Consider the following 21,532-nt stretch of genomic DNA (forward strand, 5'->3'; position numbering starts at 1 on the left):
GGAGGAGGAACAGCCGATGAACATAAGGGAGGAAGCATTAGATAACTATGCCAGGTCTAATTTTATCTATGGTTTATTTGGAAAGAGGAGTAGAACATACAGGAACTGGAGGGAGTGGGAACTGCTGAAGTAGGATTGGCCAGGCTCTATCCTCCATCTTAACTGCACAACTGTGTTTCTTTTCAAAATCTATAAACATTTTGTACACTGTTGTGCTCCTAATCTAATCTACTCATTTCCTGGATGAGATAAGAAAATATTTTCCTTGACCTATTCGGTGCAACATGCAAAAGCCTAATGCCTTTAGGTAACGCAAAGTCGGATCTAGGCGCTGAGAAAATGCGATCATAAGAATTGCTCAAAAAAGAAATCTGCAATTTTGCTGGGGGAACGTTTATCAAACCTTTTTTGGGAGGTAAATAAAAGCAAAAGATAATTCAAATGTAGGAAAATGTGCTTAGTTGACCTCTCTCGAGTATGGACACTTTGGGAACGCTATTGTGCTGATTCTACCAGAAGCCCAAGAAAAAACACTTGGTGAAGCAGGGGAATACATTAGCTGGCTGGATGGGGAAACACTGTTCTCTTTTCTCTGTCTATTCACAGAAGATTCCGGCAGATTTCACAACATCAAGTATTTTTTCCCCATATTAGGAAGTCGACTATTATAACAATGGCTTAATAAAAAAATAAAAATGTTTGTTCATAAACTGCATGTCTTCTGGGGAGATTCTTCTATTCTTGTAATAATTAATAACTTCTTACAGTCATAACTCTTATGCATTAGACAGCATTTTAAAACATGGATTGATCAAGAGCCATTCTTGTCCACACAATCTGGTTTAGTTGTGCCATCTATTCATCTCCCCAAAGGAGGATGACAGTACAAAACATTTGCCAGGAATGCCCTTTATTATCCCTGCTATGAGAGTCGGGTTACATAACGACAGAGACCCTCCCAGAGTAAACACAACGATGTAGTGGCCACAGATGATTCCTGCTTAGGTGGTTGTTGATACACAAAGCAGAGCCTGGGCTAATCAGAACATAGCATCGCTTTTCCCACCATCAACATAAGAATATAGTTGTTGTGGTCTTAACCTGCCAATGCATTCCTAGATCATTGGCATTTGTACTGTAGAGCAAACATTTAAATGTACGTAGGCCAGACCTGCTTGATTCTTATCTGAAGGAAAAATCCACCTGCCAAGCAACTCTTCCATGGGAGAGGGAAGAATGAACAATATTCACGATACAAATGAAAACAGAGGAAGGAACACCGAAACCAATTAGCATTATGCATAAAAAAGAGATGCAATGAGACATTCTTTATGGCCAGGATTCTGTGAAGAATCAATTAAGGCTGCAAAAGAATGGTCCTTTCACAGTAAAATACAGACAAACACACGCACACACATGCATTGAGATCAATCACTGCCAGTGGACCGACAGCTGCTCTTACTGCAGATAAGGACAAGTGGGGGGGTAAACAGAAAAGATAAAGAGTTGGGTCCTGTAATGGTTCAATAAATAAGGCACATCCCTTATCAGGGTGGGACCATGAGCAGGCGTGGGGGCCGTATACAATATGATTCTCACACACAGCCCCCCACCCACCACGCTTACATATTGTGCTCAGTTGGGGGCAAGTCATCCCCCCCTCACCCCCTCCTGTATCTCCTCTTTGCCCCCTGCCAGTAATCACAACAACAGAAGAGCTAACCCTACCCCCAAAGTCCCATGCCTGCAGCAACAGGGTCATGAGATATTTGCCATGCTCACTATTAGACAATACCTCTTGTCCAACAGGGGCCATATATAGGAGCCCCCCGTTCTCTGCTGATGAGGCTGACACAACATACATGCGAAGAGAGCCAGGGCTCAATTATCTGACACCAACAATGTCCATACACATAAGGTACATGGGAGGTGCAGCAGAGAGGGGAAGGGGGGAGTGAAAGGTCTCAATGTGGGTATATAAAGAGATTCAGGGTAAACATGTCACAGTGACAATTTGTGTGGATGTCGATGAGAACGCAGGCATGGCAGTCACAAGCGATGTGACAGAGCTTGGCTTGAATGACAAAGCTTGACCAATCGGTCACCATGAACAAGGTGACTAATTTACAGATCAGGACTGTTTTATCCAAGAGGAAAGGTAATAGGGACAAACTGATTACACTTGGCAGTCCACGGGAAAGAGGATTAAATGTAAAAAGTCTCATTCAGTGTGCTTCACAACATGATGAATTTAATTTCTTATTCTCAGCAACAAGACATAGCAAAGACGCAAATTGGTTACAAGAAGCTTGTATGTTCAAAATAAATCCATGGGTTTCATCCATTCATTTAGATGCAGTATCAGTGCCCAAGGAACTGGAAGTCTAGTCTGAATACCTATGTAATGCATTCCAGACAGTTATCTCAGGCCTAAGTTATATAAACAAAATACATCCTCTCATGTGAAAGAAAATGCAATCCAAGGGCAGCGGCTATAAAGGCTTTAATCCCTAAACCAAAAGTTCGTTTTGAAGCAATCCTCTCTCATACTCTCACAGATGCATTACTGACGTATCTAACATTTGAATAGAGTAATGAGAGATTGTGTATAACAGCTAAAATATGGACCTTTGTCACGAATGATGAAATCTCAAAACCATAGCTTTTTTCAGTAGTACAATGTCTATCTGTTCGACGTTTAGGTTCAGACTCAGTTACTGTACTTTATATCATAATATCTGCACATCTCATTATAAAATAATTCCAAAATGATTATCAATGACCCTCATACATTTTGTGCATAATATTACACTTTGTTCCATCGACTTAAAGCATACAACTGAACTAAGTGGGAACTAACAGCTAAAAACGATTCAGAATCTGAATAGCAGATACAGAGATGCAGTACAACACGCGACAAAGTATCATGTTGCCACGTCCATTTAAATGCCCAGCCACCACTAAGTCTTCCGTAAGATAATTGTGATGACAACACAGACTCTTGGCGACCAATATGATTAACATAATATGTTGAATATGTATAGATAAAAAAGGGAAACTTGAACTCACCGGCATCATTTTAGCTTCGTACCGCATCTAGATGACCAAACAGAACGAATCCCACTGGTAGTTTCGTCGAAAGCAATGGAAAGGCGATCGCTTTAATCTCGTCGCCTGACCCGTAATGGGCAAGGCTACTTTTTCCCGTTTCCGAATCCCGTCCTGTGTTTAAAACATAACACGTTGCTTTTACCGAACAAATCAAATTCACAGCAAAACCAAAACGACCTCCTACAATGCTTTACATTAACAACAATTGGACCTGTTGCAACAAATAATGAGGCCTTCACAAGAAAGTTTCCGTGGCGATGGTTGGCATCACTTAGAAGTTGTTTGACTAATTGACGAGCACGGTGCGCAAAACAACTTTAATGTATATAATTAACGTACCTTAAAGAAATAACACGATAAGTAACTTCGTGGTGAACTATAATAATACTACTTGCCCGAGGAGGTTTATCCGTCTGCCCGAAACCCCGTTGACAGTGTTGTTCGGTGGCTTGTGAGCCTTCCCAAGTGACGTAGTGGGAGGAAACTCATTCCAAGTGGGAGTCAAGCTCCGCCCCCTGTCGCGAGGAGCACCGTCGTAACCCTACACTTCCCCCCGTTGTCATGCCAAACAACGCCTAGCAATTCATCGATATCAGAAATTGTATATTGTACTCTTTTTTTTTGTTGAAGAAACTAAAAAAGAAATGTAAACGGTATGGCAATGCAATGCCAAGTATCGTATTCCAAGCATTAGTCTAACAGTAGCTATTCATAAAAGCTCTTCGTATGAATTAATAGCCTTCAACTCCCAGTGTTCCTCATCGACGGCAAGCGAGAGTTTCCAATGTGGTGCAGCACGTTGTTGAGCAAAGCGCATGCTGTCCTGTGCCCTGCAAGTGTTTTGCGTTAGGGTACCACTCGCTTGGTTTTATACGTCTATAAGAAGCTACCCTTAAACATGTCTGATCAGGTGGCAACTATGTGCGACCAGCTTATTAAAGCTGTAAACGTGATGATGGATCCGGGAACAAACCAAATATACCGACTGGAGGCCCTAAAGGTAGCTTAATGTGTCTGAGATGCTCGTTAGCTGGCTAACGTTAGTGAACTGGTGCTAGCGTTTATAGTAATGTGTGAAAATAAGAAGCAAGTGCCGGGGATGGAATTTTAGATAAGAAATGCTCGCTCTAGCAATTGGTTTAACGATGTAAACAATCAATCTGTTTACACGTCGATCAAATCAATAATGGCTGTTTTAGGGAGAATGTCAGCCTAATACTTAGCAGGCTATTTAGCATTTCCAGCTGTTCAATCAACCAGTGAAGCTGTTTTTGCAGAATATTGATGAAACTTAATAAACCAAACATGTTTGCAGCCAAACTGTTCAATTTGATCGTTGGTCCCCGTGCCGTAGTTAACAATTATTTAAAGTCCTTGCAATGAGATTTTTTTTCTTCACAAAATACCAATCTGATTCAAACATCTAATTGTTAAGTCGTTTTAGCCACAGCATACAGAAAGGTATTAGAACGACTCTCAAGATGTCCATATTTCCTTTCCATTTCAGTTTTGTGAAGAGTTCAAAGAATCCTGCACGTTTTGTGTCCCTTGTGGCTTGCAACTTGCGGAGAAAACGCAAACATCTGTAGTGCGACATTTTGGCTTGCAAATATTGGAACACGTCATCAAGTGAGTAACCATCGTTTTTTTTATGTCAATTATGTATACAATCCTAAATCAATGCAGACACTTTTAGAGTTTTCATTCTTGTTTCACAGGTTCCGATGGAACGACATGCCGCAGCCAGAGAAAGTCCAGTTGAAGAATTGTGCCATGCAACTATTGTCGACTGTAAGTCTTGCTTGGTAATATTGGCCGGTATTCCTAGCATCCCAAAAGGGCAATAACACTATTGGCAAAGAGGGACATGCTGTATAACAAACATGCTTTTGTGTTTAAAAGAAAAGAGAAAAAATACTTGTTGACATTCTTGGTGTATAATTTTACAGTTGAGACAATTCTCTTACATCGAGATAAGACCCTCATTTTATCCTGGTGTCGGCTTCAAAAACTTTGCTAGGAACTTAAGCGCATTGCACTCCCATACTTTGTACATGAAGTTCTATACAAACCGCAGCCACACTGTTAATTATTTGTTTTGGGTGTTGCCAGGGAACCCTCTCAATTCTGGAGGAGGAGAGTCACATCAAGGATGTCCTCTCCCGCATCACAGTGGAGATGATCAAGAGGGAGTGGCCCCAGCACTGGCCGGACATGCTGAAGGAGATGGAGGCCCTCACCAGCCTCGGGGTGAGTGACTCGTGCACTATTTGCATAAGGTGATGTAATGTGTCACATGGAAATGCAGACCAAATATGGGCAATGTAAAACTCAAAGCATTACCTATGCAAAGTTAAATGGTTTACAAATATATATATTACGATGCCGTTAAAACTGCACGACAGAAGGGTTGGTTTAAAGCAAGAGGGAAATGCCCCAGGATGGACCCTTGATCCCTACAAGCATATGTGGTTGTTGCTCTGGTGCATGTTTTTTACATTGGTTGAATGATTGGCAGATTTGTTTTGAAGAAGAGAAAAAATGTGTGTTTGTTCCTCTCTCGATAGTAAATAAATAGTATTATATTTTTATTTTTAGAGGAGCAACTGTGTGACCGTAACAATTTCCCTCTTGTATGATGCAATTCTCCGGATCATTGACGGATGCTCTTCTGTTGTTCCTGTAGGAGTCCCAGACGGAGCTGGTGATGCTGATCCTGCTGCGGCTGGCGGAGGACGTCATCACCTTCCAGACGCTGCCCACCCAGCGCCGTCGGGACATCCAGCAGACCCTCACCCAGAACATGGACAACATCTTCAGCTTCATCCTGGCCATCCTGCAGATCAACGTGGACGACTACCGCAAACTGGTCAGTGGCACCGCTGCTCACTGTCATTCTCATACGCACATTTATTTTTTGGTCATTTAACCGATGCTTTAATCCAAAGTGACTGACAAGTGAGGCTGATCATCATCCAGGCATGACATATAGTTTAAGTAGCTAACAGAAAAAGTATATAAAAAAATATTTAATTTTTTTGTTTGGTTGTCTGTACGGAGTGCAGCCATAGGAATCAGGAAAAACAAGGTTGATCATTTATTTTATGGTGGTGCAATGAAGACAGACGTGAATTGTTGGGTAATCGGGAGCAGTATACATAAGCCGATTGGTGGAAGCTTTTTATCCAAATTTTAAGTGGGTACATTCTAAGCATGGGGGGCCACCCAGCGGGAAATTAACCCCCCACCCCTGGTCAGCCTCTTCCAGCACAGCTTGGAAGGTGCACATGTGATTTATCTCCAAATGTATTAATTTGCAACTATGGAATGTTACATTAAGTTTGCTCTTGTATATGTCCTTTTTATAAAATATTTTTGTTTACTTTTTGTCTTGTCCGGGCGTTTCAGAAAAGTATACCGGGCCAGGAATTGCAGGTAAACAAACCTCTTGAGTTTTTCCTTTCTCCTTATTACAATATCATAAACATAGTAAGGACGCATTCATGCTTGTTGTTGTTGTTGTCGGCTGTGATGATAACCAATGGCCACTCCTCCCGTAGGCCAAGGCTCACTGCCGCGTCGCTGTGACAACGCTGAACACGCTGGCAGGCTACATCGACTGGATCGCCCTGGCACACATCACCAACGACAACTGCCGTCTGCTGGAGATGCTCTGTCTGCTGCTGAGCGAGGGCGAGCTGCAGCTGGAGGCCGTCGAGTGCCTGCTCATTGCCATCAGCCGCAAGGTAGGGGGTGTGTGTGTGTGTGTGTGTGTGTGTGTGTGTGTGTGTGTGTGTGTGTGTGTGTGTGTGAGCCTCGCTGAGCCATATTTTGTCCGTCTTCTCGACTGGGATGAGATTGCACGTTTCTTATAGTGTCATTTTTGGCATATGTTTCTTCTCAAACGCCAAGGCATTATGTGACACAGCTCTTTCGGGGTTTGGCTCCTTGCTCAGAAGGTCCATCAGACTAGGCTGGGACCTTTTTTGACGTGAATATCCTACCCTCTATTTATGTGTCGTCTTTCTCCCCCAGGGAAAACTGGAGGACCGTAAGCCGCTAATGCTGCTGTTTGATGACCTCGCCATTAACTACATTCTCTCCGCAGCCCAGTGAGTACACACACACCCTGAAGGCCCGTCCTTGGTGGTGTGGCACATCATCGACTCATATTACACACAAAAACAACAAGAATGAAAAGCGCAAAAAAATATATAAATGTATATAATTGTGTTTGCGGTTTGAAAGTGTGTTTAATTTTTCTATGTTAGAAAGATATTGGATAATCAACAGAAATTTTTGTCCTGAATTATCAATGTGACCGAAAGAGGCGGTCTACCGTTGTCACTGCGATTAACCCTAAAGCCCTGGGCATCCCTAGTTACCATGCATCTGTTTGGATTGCAGGTCAGCCGATGGCGCAGCCATATCTAACCAGCCCTCGCCGACGCAGTGAGTAGCTCCACCTGCAGACAGTAGCGCTGTCTGCATACAGTGTTCATGCCAAGGGCTGTAGAGTTTTAGGTCTAGGGGAACCCTTTGAACTTAAAAAGTTGTGTGTGTGTGTGTGTGTGTGTGTGTTGTAGGCCAGTGGAGAAGGTGGTTGTTGTGGAGCGACATTACATCTTCCTCAAGAGGCTGTGCCAGGTTCTCTGTGCCCTGGGCAGTCAGGTGACCTCGCTAGTGGTGAGTATGTTCTGCATTAGAGATGAGCAATATCACATCCGCTGTACAGCACATTAGAAAAAAATTATAAAATGCAAAGTTGGTATTTATTGCTTTAATATATTGTGTTTCTTGTTATAGGTCTTTAGTCGAAAGCCTGACAGCCGGATTTAGAATTGATGTGTCAGATTATTAAAAGCTCATTCTGATTCTGTATACAACAGGTTTTGCCAGGCCCACCACAGCTGTGTGAGTACAGCTTTGTGATTGGTATTAATGAACGTCTTACTGAATGAATCTGTTCTCAGGGTTCAGACGTGGCAGTTGAAACACCTGCAAACCTCAACAAGTACATGGAGGCCATGCTGTCCTTTACCACACACCACAGCCAGGTGAGATGCCAAGTCCAATGCTTGCATAACGTTGTTGTCCTTGAGCCAGATTCCCTAACACATACCTGCTTTTCATTTACCTATATCTGAATGCTCACTAAGTTGCCCTGCATGAAGGCATCTGCTGAATGGAAAATGTGAACCGACATTGTGTTCCTCTCCAGTTCTTGAAGTCGTCCACCCAGATCATGTGGGGAACCCTCTTCAGACACGAGATCCTGTCCAAGGTGCCCGTGGTCGTGGAGATGTCCTTGAAATACCTTAAAACGACCAGGACCAACTTAATCAAGGTAAGGATTGTCTGAATCAGTGCTACAATACCCTTGGTTTGCATCAATATGGAGAACAATAAGAAAATATTATTATGATTGAATATGGATATTTTTCTTTCTTCCTTCCAGACGGGCTATCCCTCCAGGAATGACAGCCCGAGCTGTGAATACTCCCGAATGGACTTTGACAGCGATGAGGAGTTTGGCTCTTTCTTCAACTGTAAGTTTTGCTTTGGATTGCTTACATTTTGGTCAACTATTGGTTGACCATAACAGTCAATGATGCGTAAAGCAACACTAAATTACTTCATTAGTTATCCAAATTAATCCTATTGAGTGTTGTAAAACATTGGCAATCGCATTACAAGAAAAATGTAATAAAAAACATCTGGTCAAGGTACGTAATCAATCGAAAACTTTCCTGGCCCATACAACGAGGCATGAACAAATGGGTCTCGGATTCGGACAGGAAACCTCGGGCCATGACGTTGAACAAATGACCCGACAAGACGGTCAACAACCAACAGATGATGTGCTACAAACAACAACTGAGTATCGGTGAACAGAGGTGTAAGAGCGCCTGGTGTCTCCGCAGTGTTCCGCAGCCAGCAGGGAGAGGTGGTGAGGAGTGCCTGTCGTCTGGTGCCCATGGAGGCCCTAGGGGACGCCGCAGAGTGGTTAGGCTACCAGCTGTCCAGTCCCATCATCACCGGGATCACTAATGGTACGTGCCCCCCCCCCTTGTCCTCACTCAAGTGTGTTCTGAGACCGGCCGTCATTGGGTTTTCTATGTCAACTGCTCCTTTTACGTAGTTCTGAAAGACTTCTAACCAACTGCAATTTAATACTTCTCAGAATTTGTACAACTTGCCTCTCACTCTAACTCTGACTCCCTCTCTGTCTTGGTCTTTATCTCTCTATCCATCTCTCTTGCTATTTCTCTTGCCCTCCTCAGCTGAAGGGCTGTGCTCCATTCTCTCTCCATCGGTGGTCCAATGGGATGCCATGACGGTCTTCAGCGAGTGTGTTCTCGGTCAGACGTTCCGCAATCTCACTGGAGAGGTATCCATATCGTCTAAAACAGGGCACAGTCTATACAGAACGTGTTCATACAACAATGTGTACTTTATTAATCCCATATTTGAATATTTCGAGTGTCACAGCAGTACATGACAGTAATGTTAATACAAAAGGATGTATATTCTTTGTAATATTAAACAGGAAAACAACTGAATGTTGATGCCTACACATTTAATGTTTTGTCGTACATATTGTTTTCTCTATTCGGTGTGCTTCTATATTACCTTTTAATGTCTCCTCCTTTTAAAAGGGGGTACCCATTTTGTCTACTCAAAGTAGACCAAAAGTGATTGCAACGTGGATCACATGGTTGTGCTGGTCCACTGAAAGCCTGTCCCCCTCTATTACCCCCCTGTCTCGCCTCGTGCAGAAGCTGCCCATCGACCAGGGTATTGAGCTCCTGCAGGCTGTGCTCAGCTATGAGACCAAAGACCCCCTCATCCTGTCCTGTGTGCTCACCAACATCTCCGCCCTCTTCCCCTTCGTGACACACAGACCCAACATCCTGCCCCAGGTCCTCACCAAGGTCAGCTCAGCCAATCATAGTCCGGGGATTCAGTGAATGCTTTTATGCTTTCTTTTTATTTTTACAATGACTTAATGTCATTAATGTGGTGGTAGGGGTTAGGCATTTTGCCCAAAGGTGCCTACATTTGGGAATCGAACCCTGGTCCTTTATCACTGGGAGTCCAAAACGTCAGCCACTGCCCATTACACTATTCTGTTCCTTTTTTCTAGAATGTAAACTAATAATATAAGCCGTTTTTTTGTTAACTTTAACCTGAAGTTCCATACAATTCTCCTAACCTTGGCGAAGGGGATGCCACGCCCCACTTGGAACAAACAGGACCATTAATTGAGCATTCCGTCATCATTGGGTCTATCTTTAGCATTCAGCCCCCTAGGGCACCCAGAGGAACAACTGTGTGTATTTTGTATTGAATGTGCTAACCTGTGACCTTACTACTCAGGTGTTTGCAGCGATCGTATTCGACATCCCCCAAGGTGACAGCAAGGTGAGTGCTCCTTTTTGGTTCTGTGTGATCGAACTCTCCTCCTCACTGGTTAGGGTGGAGTTAAACTAACTACGGTTAAACTGATTGACCGTGTCTCTCTCCAGGCGCCCCGGACCAGGGCGGTGAAGAACGTGAGAAGGCACGCCTGCTCCTCAATCATCAAGATGTGCCGAGACTACTCCCCGTTCATTCTGGTGAGATAACATCTGGGAGTGGGACAGAATGATATAAGGAGTTTGAAGTATTAGGAGTATCTGTTTTGCAATATGAATCGACCATGGAAGATTTATGGACAGGCGGGTGTAGTTATGTAGCATCCTCAAGCACAACGTCTGTTCAGAGTGCGAGCAGAAACCATAATTTCTTCTGACTAATGCAGACTTTCAAGGCAGTCAAATATTGGGAAATGTTTGTGTTCATTATCGGATGGAGGCGTTGTATCGTGATGCAACATATCCATTCTGTGTTGATTTCAGAATGAACGGTTAAGCTAATACTTACTAGAACAAAGCTGATACGTTACTATGCTAAGGCCAATATAGAGACATGTGCTCACGGTAATATGGACCAACGCTAACATTAACTAATGCCAATCCGTGCCCACTGTGAACACGCGTGTGTGACCTCCGGTGGATTTCTGCCCTGCTGCAGCCGTGCTTCGACATGCTCTACGACTACGTGAAGAAGCTGTTTGCTGACGAGGCGCTGCTGATGCAGATGGAGAAGTGCGCTCTGATGGAGGCGCTGGTGCTCATCGGGAACCAGTTCAAGGACTACGCCAAACAGAAGGCCTTCCTGGAGGAGCTCATGGCCCCCGTGGTGGCACGCTGGACCTCCAGCGAGACCAGCCAGTGAGTCTTTGGTGTATTGTTTTTATTTGGGGTAGGCCAGATACTTCTTATTCGCATAGATATATTTTTTGGATGATTTAGATTATTTTTGAATTTGTATACATTTAGTTAATTCCTGTACTTTCTTCAAAATAGTATCTGAGCATATCTTATATAAGTCTAATGGTATTTGTAGTAGTGCTATTCTATGCACAAAGGTGAATTGTTTGGTTATTTGTTTATGCGGCTACTATGATGGATTTTAATTAAAGTAGAAAAGGAAATAAATCCAACTAGAAATGGTCCACCTGCCCAAGCCGTCAAGGCTGTGAGGTTTTCAAAAGCAGGACACGATTTGATATTATGAAAATTCCCAGATGGCACCGAGCCACATCAATAATACAAGTGAATAATAATCAATATATATATTTAGTTGCTGATATCACACAACCCCTTCTCACACGCTGCGCTCTGCTCCCCGCGGCTCTGCCAGTGTGCTGTCAGACGCGGCCGTCTTCCTGTCCTACGTGGGGGCCGACCAGGTCAGTGAGCAGACCAAGGACACGGATGTGTACGGAAACAACAGGGTGCAGGTAAGCCAGGCCGCTTGCACTCCATCTGTATTCGTGTACGAGCCAACATGGAGGAGGATGGCATTCGATATATGCCTTTTACTCGATTGCTTTCCTAACGATTCAAACGGCAAATGTTTCAATCGGATTTGTTCTTCAAACCAAATCCTTTTTTTTTTTGCTTATCATTATTTTTATAACATTTTGTTTGATCAAGAACCCAACATTTACGATTATTCCATTTCATGCATTTATTTGCTTTTATAAATATTTAAACGGAGAATGTTAATATTAGCAGAATAAAGCATTTATTCCATATTATTAATTCTATCTTCTCTGTTGCTGGAGGAGCCAAAATGGAGGAAGACACCATTGATGCGTTTCATTTGCATTTCTCAATGTTGCATCCGTTGTACATTGTGACATACATGGTGTTCTTTTACTCCTGGCCCAGTTGAGTTACTGCCTCCAGGCCATGCTGGCGGTGGTGAAGAGGTCGCGCTGGCCGGCCGACCTGGGCGAGGCCACAGCCGGGGGCTTCTTGGTGGGCTCCACCCCCTCTGGAGCCCCCCTCTTCAGTAACCCCTGCAGTAGCCTGGTGCTGGCCATGCTACCCAACGTGCTAACCCTCATCAGGTAGGCTAACGTAGCTCCCTTGGCTGACTGCTTCCTATGTGCTCATGTGTAAAGAGGCTATTCCTGAGGGGGAAGGGATTCTGCTTGATTTATGATTTTTACTATTAACTCATTAAGCAGGTGCGTTTATGCAAAGGGGTGTCATATACATGTGTCATTAAGGACCAGGTAGGTGTTGGGGCATACGTCTTGCCTATAGGTTAGCTGTGGATATTAGCGTTAAAGATATCTATATCTTTTTTTAATGTTATGATTCCTCTGTCCTTCCTACGTTAGAACCCAAAACAACCTGTTTGCCCCAGAGAACCTTGCCCGCCTCAGTCCGGGCTACGCCAAGGCCTACGACCTCATCGATGTGGAGAAGAATTGTGTTTTAGGTGGGTGGTTTGCTTTCCTAAACTAACCCTGAATCACTTTTTTTTTTTATTTTTTTTTTTATTATAACTAATTATCTATTAAATCTCCTTAAACTGTCAAACTCTTTGAAGCAGTATGCATAATGCATCAAATAAGATGTACTTTATTAATCCCTTACAGCAAATACAAGCTTATTTAAGCTTGTTTGTTATTATGTTTTGTATTAAATTGAGGTATGTTGTTGTGTGTGCTCCTCCTTCAGTATATTGTGTATTTGTTTGCAGGTCTTCCCCATCCCCTGATAGACATCTATGACACTCCCGTGTACAAGGGCAACCTTGAGAGGATGCAGGGATTCTTCTGTACGCTCTACGATAACTGGTAACATTTATTTTTATTTGCACTTAGCTAAACCATTAATGTTTGCATTTTTATTGGTTGATGGATGAGTCCATTAACTGTTGCATTTCTATTGGTTGTCAGTTATCACATTCTGGGGAATGCTGGCCACTCACTGACGAGGGACTTCTACACCATTGATGGATTGGCCGAGAAATTAGTTGGATCCGCCTTCGTCTCCCTCGACCACGTGCCTGATCACAGATTCCGGCCAATCATTCATATCCTTACTTTTCAGTGGCATGACTTCGGATTTTTGCCAGTTGTAATTGTATTTTTCCATACTTTAATGATAAATGCCTGGTTGTAGTGTTATCAAGAGCGAAGGAACAGAAAATGGTCGAAGTGGGCAAGATTATAGATGCTAACAAACTGCACTCAAATAATAGCTTGACGATCTTGACTTCGGCCCCTTTGGAAGAGGTTGGATGTTTTGTTTTGCAAATGTACAACACCTGTAGTCCTTAACGTGTTCCACGGTTGTTTGTGAAGCAGCTGGTGCTCTCCTGCCCTCAGGAGTACTATGAAAGCCTACTCTGCCCCCTAGTGGGGCCTCTGTTCACCTACATGCTGCAGGTGCTTATCCTCACTCTTTCTGCCGACCGCTGAATGGTTGAATCAGTCCACATTGTTAACTGTGTCTTTGTGTCTGTACCGCAGAGGCTCAACGTCAAGTGGCAGATCATTAACCAGAGGTCCTCTTCCAAGTAAGTTGCTCTGCAGGGATGCTCAGTCCATCATGAATGTCCACAGAAAGATCTTTCATGTATCTGAAGGGTGAAGATATAGGTGACTAGACAAAAAATGGAATTAAAATCAGGTTCTTTTAAATCCCATTAAAAAAATGACAACAAAATAAATTATATTCACGTAATGTTGAGTCATAGAAATATACATAAAAGTAAAAACTATTATCGACTTAACAGTTGCGGTAGACATTATTTTCATTTAATCCTTCAGCAGATACTTTTATCCAAAGGGAACAAGTGAGGCTGAAAGCGATCACCTCAAAGCAAACTAAATAGGAGTAGCTACATCATTGACCGTATATGCTACGTTACCGGAGCTCATTGTTTATTGGGTGGTCTAAATGATTGGTGTCTGTCACTAATGCATGGTCTCCTGCTCAGTGGGGACGAGGAGGAGGAGGAGGCGGTGTCTGAGGAGAGTCAGGTGACCCAGGAGATGCTGGAGGAGCAGCTAGTCAGACTGGTCACCAGAGAGGTGCTTGACCTTCTCAGTAAGTACATCAGTTTTTATTTTACTACTAAAGTATTGTTTGTTGACCAAATGCAGAGCTGACCGAAGAGAGACTATCTGAGGAAGTTGGCAAATATGTATAAAACGTGTCCCCATCTTCATGTTATGAAGACCCCCAATTCACAGAATTTGATGCTAGAAACAATTCAGCGGCCTTTGCAATGCAATGAATAACTTACTTAATATACCCTTCATAATGAAACTTCTGTCGGAAAAAGTGTAATGGTTCGATTTCACCAAGTAAAACCAATTATTAAAAGGGTATAAAGTCTAGCACGGTTGCTGAAGAAAAGGCCCAACCATTCACTAATGGCTATGCAATAAAAAATGTAATCACTTCTAAGACATTCCAATTTTCACCTACGGGTTTTCATCTTTCACTATTTTGGAGGGCGAGGAGTGCAAACATTTGCAGTATGTTTCGTACTCTTTGAACATTGCTATCACACACTTCTGAAAACAAAGCGACTGCCTGGCCTTTAAAGAACACTATGAAGTACTGTACAATGGATTATATGACCTTTCTAAACAGATGTTGCGTAATACTTGTCGCATAAGCCTTAAATCTATACCGACTTACATGGGGTTCATGGGAAACACAAAGAAGAGATGTATCGGTATTTAAAATCCCTTCCCCTGCCCTTCTCCTAGCTGTGAGCTTTATTTCCAAGAGGGTGCACGAGCCCGCAGGCAACAAGGACGACGGAGAAGGTAGGCCCCGTGGTGAAGGACTCTCGGCCCTGCAGGTAGTGCCGACCTCCTGGTGACCCTGTATGCTGTGGTTGTTCTTTTTGTGGGCAGAAGAAGAGATGATGACAGACCTGGTGCAGACGGCGGTGTCTGGTCAGCCCGCGGAGGATCTGACTGAGCTGGGGAAGTGTATTCTCAAACACGAGGTGAGCATATGTCTCCTCACAACCTCTTGAGTCGGGTACCCAAACCTGGTATGAAACAGCCCTGGGGCTGAGTTATGACCCACCGTAGTATCGGTAAGCTCTGACAGTCCCGATGTTGCTATCGTTATTTGAGAAATTAAAAAAAACATTTTCTTTTACTTTCGGATAAATAAACGTTGCGGGTTAAAGACCTCACATATCACGGGATGGTTAAGATGCCAGGCCTCTCGGGTCTGAATTATCTCAGACCCATAAAAGTTGATAAGCTCTGGATGTTCTAGATGAACGATGGCCAGAAAAGGCAGAAATGCTGATTTACCTACAGAATTCTCTTGAATAAGGTTTGTGGCCTATTTGTGGCCAAGCTGCATACATCCCCTATTCGTGTTGCTCTATTCCGCTGTCTTTTTTTTTTTTTTTGCTGTTAATTGTTTATTGATTTTTGTTTTGGTTCTACATTTTCACTTTCACAATAGTATAGAATCTATAATAGTTATTTATTCAAAACATTCTAGCTGCTGCTGCTGCTGTTGAAAGATGTCTTATTCTTAATTTGTCATTATCTTCTCCTAAAATTACCGATAAGAGTATCATGGTTAAAGTCCTGCATCGATAAGGCTGCTAGTATCATTAAAACCCTAACGATACCCATCCCTCCACAACAACCACCAGAGCACATCCCTAGCCTTAGGCTTAGATTACCAAGATTACACTAGATCAATGTTTAAGATGCATCTTAAGCGTCTTCCTTACACCAAGCGAACATGTTCCACCACAGAAAACGCCCATCTTCCGTTGCAGTTTGGATGGGCCAAATGCATGTTTCTGAAAACGATGACAAAATTGGCATGAGACGCCGACTTCGTCAGCCAACTAGAGAAGTCGAGACATGTCTCGACCACGTGATATGTGTCCCAATGAGTACTTGGTCCCTTCTTACCTCTTTCCCCCTTGCTCTGAAGGACATCTACATGAACCTGCTGACCATCTCGTTCGTGGCACTGTCGTGGAAGGACACCAACATCTGCCACCGAACCGCCTCCATGATCTGCTGGAACTTGCTTAGACAGGTAGCACACGTCTAGACCAGTGTACTGTCTCTCTATATCCCTTCATCAAAGTAACAGTCTCAAAGGGCTTCACTTCCCCACCCCCCCCAAGCCCCCTTTAAAGGGCATGGGAAGAATCCCAGAGGGAAGGTACCCTGAGAAGGAACATGGAAGAAGGATCCTTCCTTCCAGGGATAGTTAGCGAGTTTTGTACTATGTTTACCAGACATTTAGTTTAGTAAAAAATCTGTATCGGTAATATAGTTGTTTTATAGTTACTCTAGTTATCAAAAACAAGAATGAAAGGCAAGCACAGCAAGAGAGCGACACTAGCCAATCGACAACATGATCACGACAACAAGAACTTGCATAATAACTACATCAAAAGAAATTGTTCATTGTCTTTTTGATACAGATGGTCAAATGATTGTCTCGTACAAATTTGTGTGTGTGTGTGTGTGTGTGTTTGTAGGTCGTCGGGGGCAACCTCCTTCCGGACGCGGCCACATGGTTCCTCATCAGCACCCTGAAGGGCCTGCAGCTCCACGGGCAGCACGAGGTGTGCTGCGCCACCCTCACCCTGCTGGCCATGCTCATCTACGAGAACCTGGTGAGAGCTCCTCCACAAACGGCACCACGTGGGGATCCCATTGAAAGACTTTGGCCGTTGAACACAGCCTTGCCGGTTCATTTGTGGAATTAAATGTTTGTTTATCACCCTGGCTTAAAGCAACCCGTAGAGTTTAGCTGTGTCCGACCCACGGACAGCGTTGTTCTCGTCCAAGAGAAGGTTAAGCGGGCGGGATTAATTTCATAGACAATATTTCTTACAACCTTCCTGCACGTCGACGGTACTGAAAATAATCACAAATGTGTCGTAGCCATGGGGATAACAAGGAGCCTGCCTTCTTCCAACAACTCCAAAACGTCCAAAACACCTTTTTTTTATAAACCGTGTTCTCTCTAGAAGTCTGGGCCGCTGTGAAAACATGGTGGCGTTACATGGTGTGCTCTGTGGAAGAGGACCCGCTCTCTTAGTAGAAAAAGGCTCATTCTAAGACGACGAAAACGTGATTCCTATGTTCAGGGGATTTTTAACTCGTCACAACATGCATATGAAAATAATATTGAATTACAGTTAAATTCAAAACGTTGTTCCGCTAGAAACCACTGAATTCTACACACTGCCCCATAAAGGACATTTCCAACTAAACTCTTCTTCTGCTCCCTTTCCGCCCACTAGCGGCCGCGCTACGCAGAGCTACGAGCAGTGATGAGCCAGATCCCAGACATCAACATGGAGGCGCTCGATCAGTACGACCATCGGCTCCTGGACCCCAAAGCCCAGAAGTTCGGAGACAAGAAAAGAAAAGACCAGTTCAAAAAGCTCATTGCAGGCACCATCGGGGTAATGTGACTCGTGTTTGCCACTAGGGGGCATCGTTGCTCTTACAATGGCCACCAAAGACTGCTGAGTCAATGCATGTCAAGAACAATGGTTGCTGAAATCCCTCAGTAATATTAGACTAGAGAAAAGTGCATTATCTCTGTTGAGTAATTGTAAGGGTTTAAGAAGATGAGGATTATATAACATGGCCCCTAGTCTGACCCAATGCGCTACTTTTACCGATTGATCTCCCCCACTACCATTTGCATTCGTATTCTTGGTTGCAGCCAGCCACTGGTCCTTCAGGCGCCTGTTCTTCCCTTTTGACTCGTGCTAAAAACAACCCACCCAATCACAGCCCAAGGACCTACAGATTGGATTGCCAAAAGTATATTTAGCCGAGCATTCTTTAGCTCTTAGGAGTCCGAGTGAAATATCTAGGTAAACCGTTGGACAATTTGGAGCAGTCCGTGTGGAAGAACAGATTGTTGGTGTAGAATTATGCAGCGGGTGCATAGCGAGGTCCTCTGCTAGGGAGGCACCTCGGAGCCCACGGCCTCTTGTTTAGTGTTGAGCCGGACAATGCACATCGTTCATGTATCAGTATAGGAACACGAGTGGCCATTAAAGCGGAGCTGTGTAAGCTTATATAATGTACAAATACGATATGTATGAAGAACAGGGACGTGCACAGGAATTTTGAGGGGTAGTTGCTCTGACCTGAAAAAAGGGCACCCCCCCACCCAAAAAAAAATCGATTGGTATGTCCTTCTCTATGGACAGCAGGAGGAGGTCAGACAGCCTCTCTTGACCACACTGATTTCGGATTTCGGAGCACATCATGCTGCCTCCTTTAGTTGTCTCTCTCTCTCCTGAATCCTCCTCTTTTCACTAGGCATTTCGGCTTCACTTAACAATAACAAACAATACCCAAAATAGTGATAAGATTTAGGCATGAACCATTTTGAATGAAAGAATTCATGTGATGCATTACTTCCATCATTTATTCTTCTTGTTAAAACGAAATGTTAGAAACTAACTATCAGCAGACATGTAGCTTAGTTTGCCTACCAAAAAATGTGTAGATGTGATAATGGGCTGCTTGTCTGCAAGCTAGCTATCTGTCTGATTATTGAGGCTAAACGTTACGTGGCATACTGAGCCTGGATTTAGGAAGATTGTAATTCATTTCATAAAACGTGATGATGATTGTTTGTTTGTTATACATCTCAAATTCACCTTTTCCGAGAACATCAAGGCAGTCGTCTCACAGGTGCCGGTGTTCCGGTCGCGTGCAGCGCTGCAGCTATACGTAAAGCAGCTTTCACACGCCGCGCGGCAACTCACCGCCTCCATTCATTTCAATGGGGGAAGGGCGGCAGAGGGGAGGCGGCAAAAGCGGCTATTGCCGCGCGGCAGAGTTTGCCCTCCCCCTACTGACTTTCACTCTCAGTGCCCGAACGGAATTGAATGAGGCTACGCTTACTTTATGAAATGTTTCGAGTGGCGATTTTTATTATCTAGGCCTACATGAAATTCTGCATCCATTAAATGATTAAAAAAAAAAAGTATATATATTTTTTTCCTCGGAAGGGCAACCTGAGTCGAGGCGGGCATATCGGCAGTTGCCCAAGCAACCTGAGCAGCCCCCCTGTGCACGTCCCTGATGAAGAATCAGGGAATTCCTCCACAAGCTCCAATACCACTTTAACAGCGTTTTTACCGCAAAGATATTTTTGCTTCAAAATCCACAGATAGGCCTCCTACATTAACGGTGATATTTGGTTCTTCATTACAATCGGTTGCAGCTCTTTGTGGACTAACTTCCCCCTCCTTGTTTTTGGACCCGTTGCTTCCTCTCACAGAAAGCGCTGTGCGAGCAGTTCAGGAAGGAGGTCCACATCCGCAACCTGCCGTCGCTGTTCAAGAAGCCCAAGCCTGAGAGAGACCTTCTGGCCACCGAGGCGCTGGGCTTGGAGGCCCTCTTCTCCCCCCAACGGGCCAGTGTGTAGTGTGTAGTGTGTAGTGTGTGTGTGTGTGTGTGTGTGTGTGTGTGTGTGTGTGTGTGTGTGTGTGTGTGTGTGTGTGTGTGTGTGTGTGTGTGTGTGTGTGTGTGTGTGTGTGTGTGTGTGTGTGTGTGTGTGTGTGTGTGTGTGTGCGTGCGTGTGCGTGTGGCCAAAAATCCTCCTGCCCCCTCTACTCCTCCAACTCCTACTGCAGCCACCCCACGTGTAGACCCCTCTATCATAGACACCAGAAGGGGAATATGATACCTCGTTAAAATTTCCATTCTCATTTGTATTTTTTTATATTTTTGTTTAACACTTTTTTTTTTCTTCGATACTTCTAGTTTTTTGATGTGCTTGATCTGGTATGGGTCAGGCGGTTATAGTTGGGTTAGTTATTTTGTCTCTTTTATTATTATTCCTACTTTTAATCCCAGGTTGCTAACGGAGATAATTGTTCTGTCTTGCGTCGTGTGTCATGGTGTTATTTATTTGTGATTTATTTCATCCAAATTCCGATTTTTGCTAAACCAAATTGGTCATGAAATAATGACACTTCGTTGGTTTTAGGAGACAATTGCTGCTGTTAACCATCTAATAAGTGTGCTGTTTTTATAATCATACAATACTTATTATACTTTACAATTATTGACAACAAATTTGCCAGTGTTAAGTACCACGATGGCCGCTGAATGAATGATGCCCATTGCTCATATTGACCGACTCGCCCATCTGTGTTTTTGAGGATTTTAAATTTCAGGTAAAACTGATGATGCTACGCTTGACACATTCAAAAAAGCTCTGTAGCATCACGAGGTTGAAATTCTGTATTTTAATGTGAGGCACTGTACATTTTTCCTCTGTAAAGATAAACAATGTGGCTATTTGGCTTTATTGAAAGTGCTGTGCCTGCACATTAAACTGTCTGAATTGTTGGTTTCTTTTACATTCTCTAGCGAGATTCATAATCAGTTTGTACCAAAACAAAACACTATACATATCAGCCATTAACCTTCTGCACTGCTGGAAACCAGTTTGGAAACAGAATTGGTTTCAGATCGCTACTTTCCTACATGTGGATATAATAAATGGTTAGTTTGATCATAAAACATATAAGGGTGGACTTTACAATAAATCGTGAGTTAGTAACATATACTTTCAATTTGAAGTCAGTGTTTTCAGAAATGAAATGAAAGTGCATTATATTCCTTTGTTTAAGGGATTGTATTGAGGAATGTTTTTTTCTTTTACATTGTGCTCTAATTGAGTAGACATCGGAATGCACTTTGTGTTCTTTCTAGATGTTCATTTAATATCAAAGATTCCTTCAGGTTCCCTGTCATCAAGGCTTTTATATAGAATATGAAATGACATCGTAGTTCATTAGTACAACTTTATCAGGAATAAGAAATGATCCAAGAAGTTTGTTAACATGGCAGAAACAAAAGTTGTCTATTGTATATATGGGGAAATGTTTAACGTGTAGTGATGTTTATATTTGCCATTTCCAAATAAAACAATTCAAGCCCTGTCAAAGGCTTACATTTGTGCATTTGTATTTCTGATTAAACAATTGGACACATTTTCGTACTCATAACCAGCGT

General features: G+C 43.2%; 2 protein-coding genes across 3 annotated transcripts in view; one reads left to right on the plus strand and one right to left on the minus strand.

Annotated features, from left to right (window-relative positions):
- The window catches only part of tp53bp2a (tumor protein p53 binding protein, 2a), a 34,858-nt gene extending 31,277 nt beyond the window's left edge, over nucleotides 1-3,581 (minus strand). For both annotated transcript variants that reach the window (XM_030379175.1, XM_030379174.1), the window contains exons 1-2: nucleotides 3,451-3,581; nucleotides 3,070-3,222 (exon numbers count right to left, since the gene is read on the minus strand). In XM_030379175.1, the coding sequence (XP_030235035.1) occupies nucleotides 3,070-3,096 (27 nt within the window). In that variant the 5' untranslated portion in view covers nucleotides 3,097-3,222; nucleotides 3,451-3,581. The remainder of the gene's footprint in view (nucleotides 1-3,069; nucleotides 3,223-3,450) is intronic.
- A 301-nt stretch (nucleotides 3,582-3,882) lies between these two features.
- On the plus strand, nucleotides 3,883-21,511 carry xpo5 (exportin 5). Its single transcript, XM_030379215.1, has 33 exons — nucleotides 3,883-4,111; nucleotides 4,619-4,740; nucleotides 4,830-4,902; nucleotides 5,224-5,361; nucleotides 5,798-5,980; nucleotides 6,520-6,546; nucleotides 6,672-6,857; nucleotides 7,147-7,223; nucleotides 7,519-7,563; nucleotides 7,698-7,797; nucleotides 8,085-8,168; nucleotides 8,333-8,458; nucleotides 8,570-8,660; nucleotides 9,036-9,164; nucleotides 9,396-9,502; nucleotides 9,891-10,046; nucleotides 10,492-10,536; nucleotides 10,641-10,730; nucleotides 11,188-11,387; nucleotides 11,860-11,959; nucleotides 12,393-12,574; nucleotides 12,851-12,951; nucleotides 13,216-13,312; nucleotides 13,415-13,551; nucleotides 13,809-13,906; nucleotides 13,991-14,037; nucleotides 14,461-14,570; nucleotides 15,242-15,301; nucleotides 15,392-15,486; nucleotides 16,449-16,556; nucleotides 17,008-17,145; nucleotides 17,779-17,943; nucleotides 19,788-21,511. The coding sequence occupies exons 1-33, from the start codon at nucleotides 4,010-4,012 to the stop codon at nucleotides 19,932-19,934; spliced, it is 3,666 nt and encodes a 1,221-aa protein (XP_030235075.1). The 5' UTR covers nucleotides 3,883-4,009; the 3' UTR covers nucleotides 19,935-21,511.
- Nucleotides 21,512-21,532: the final 21 nt, after the last annotated feature.

Source organism: Gadus morhua, chromosome 15, assembly GCF_902167405.1.
Source record: "Gadus morhua chromosome 15, gadMor3.0, whole genome shotgun sequence".
NCBI lineage: Eukaryota > Metazoa > Chordata > Actinopteri > Gadiformes > Gadidae > Gadus > Gadus morhua.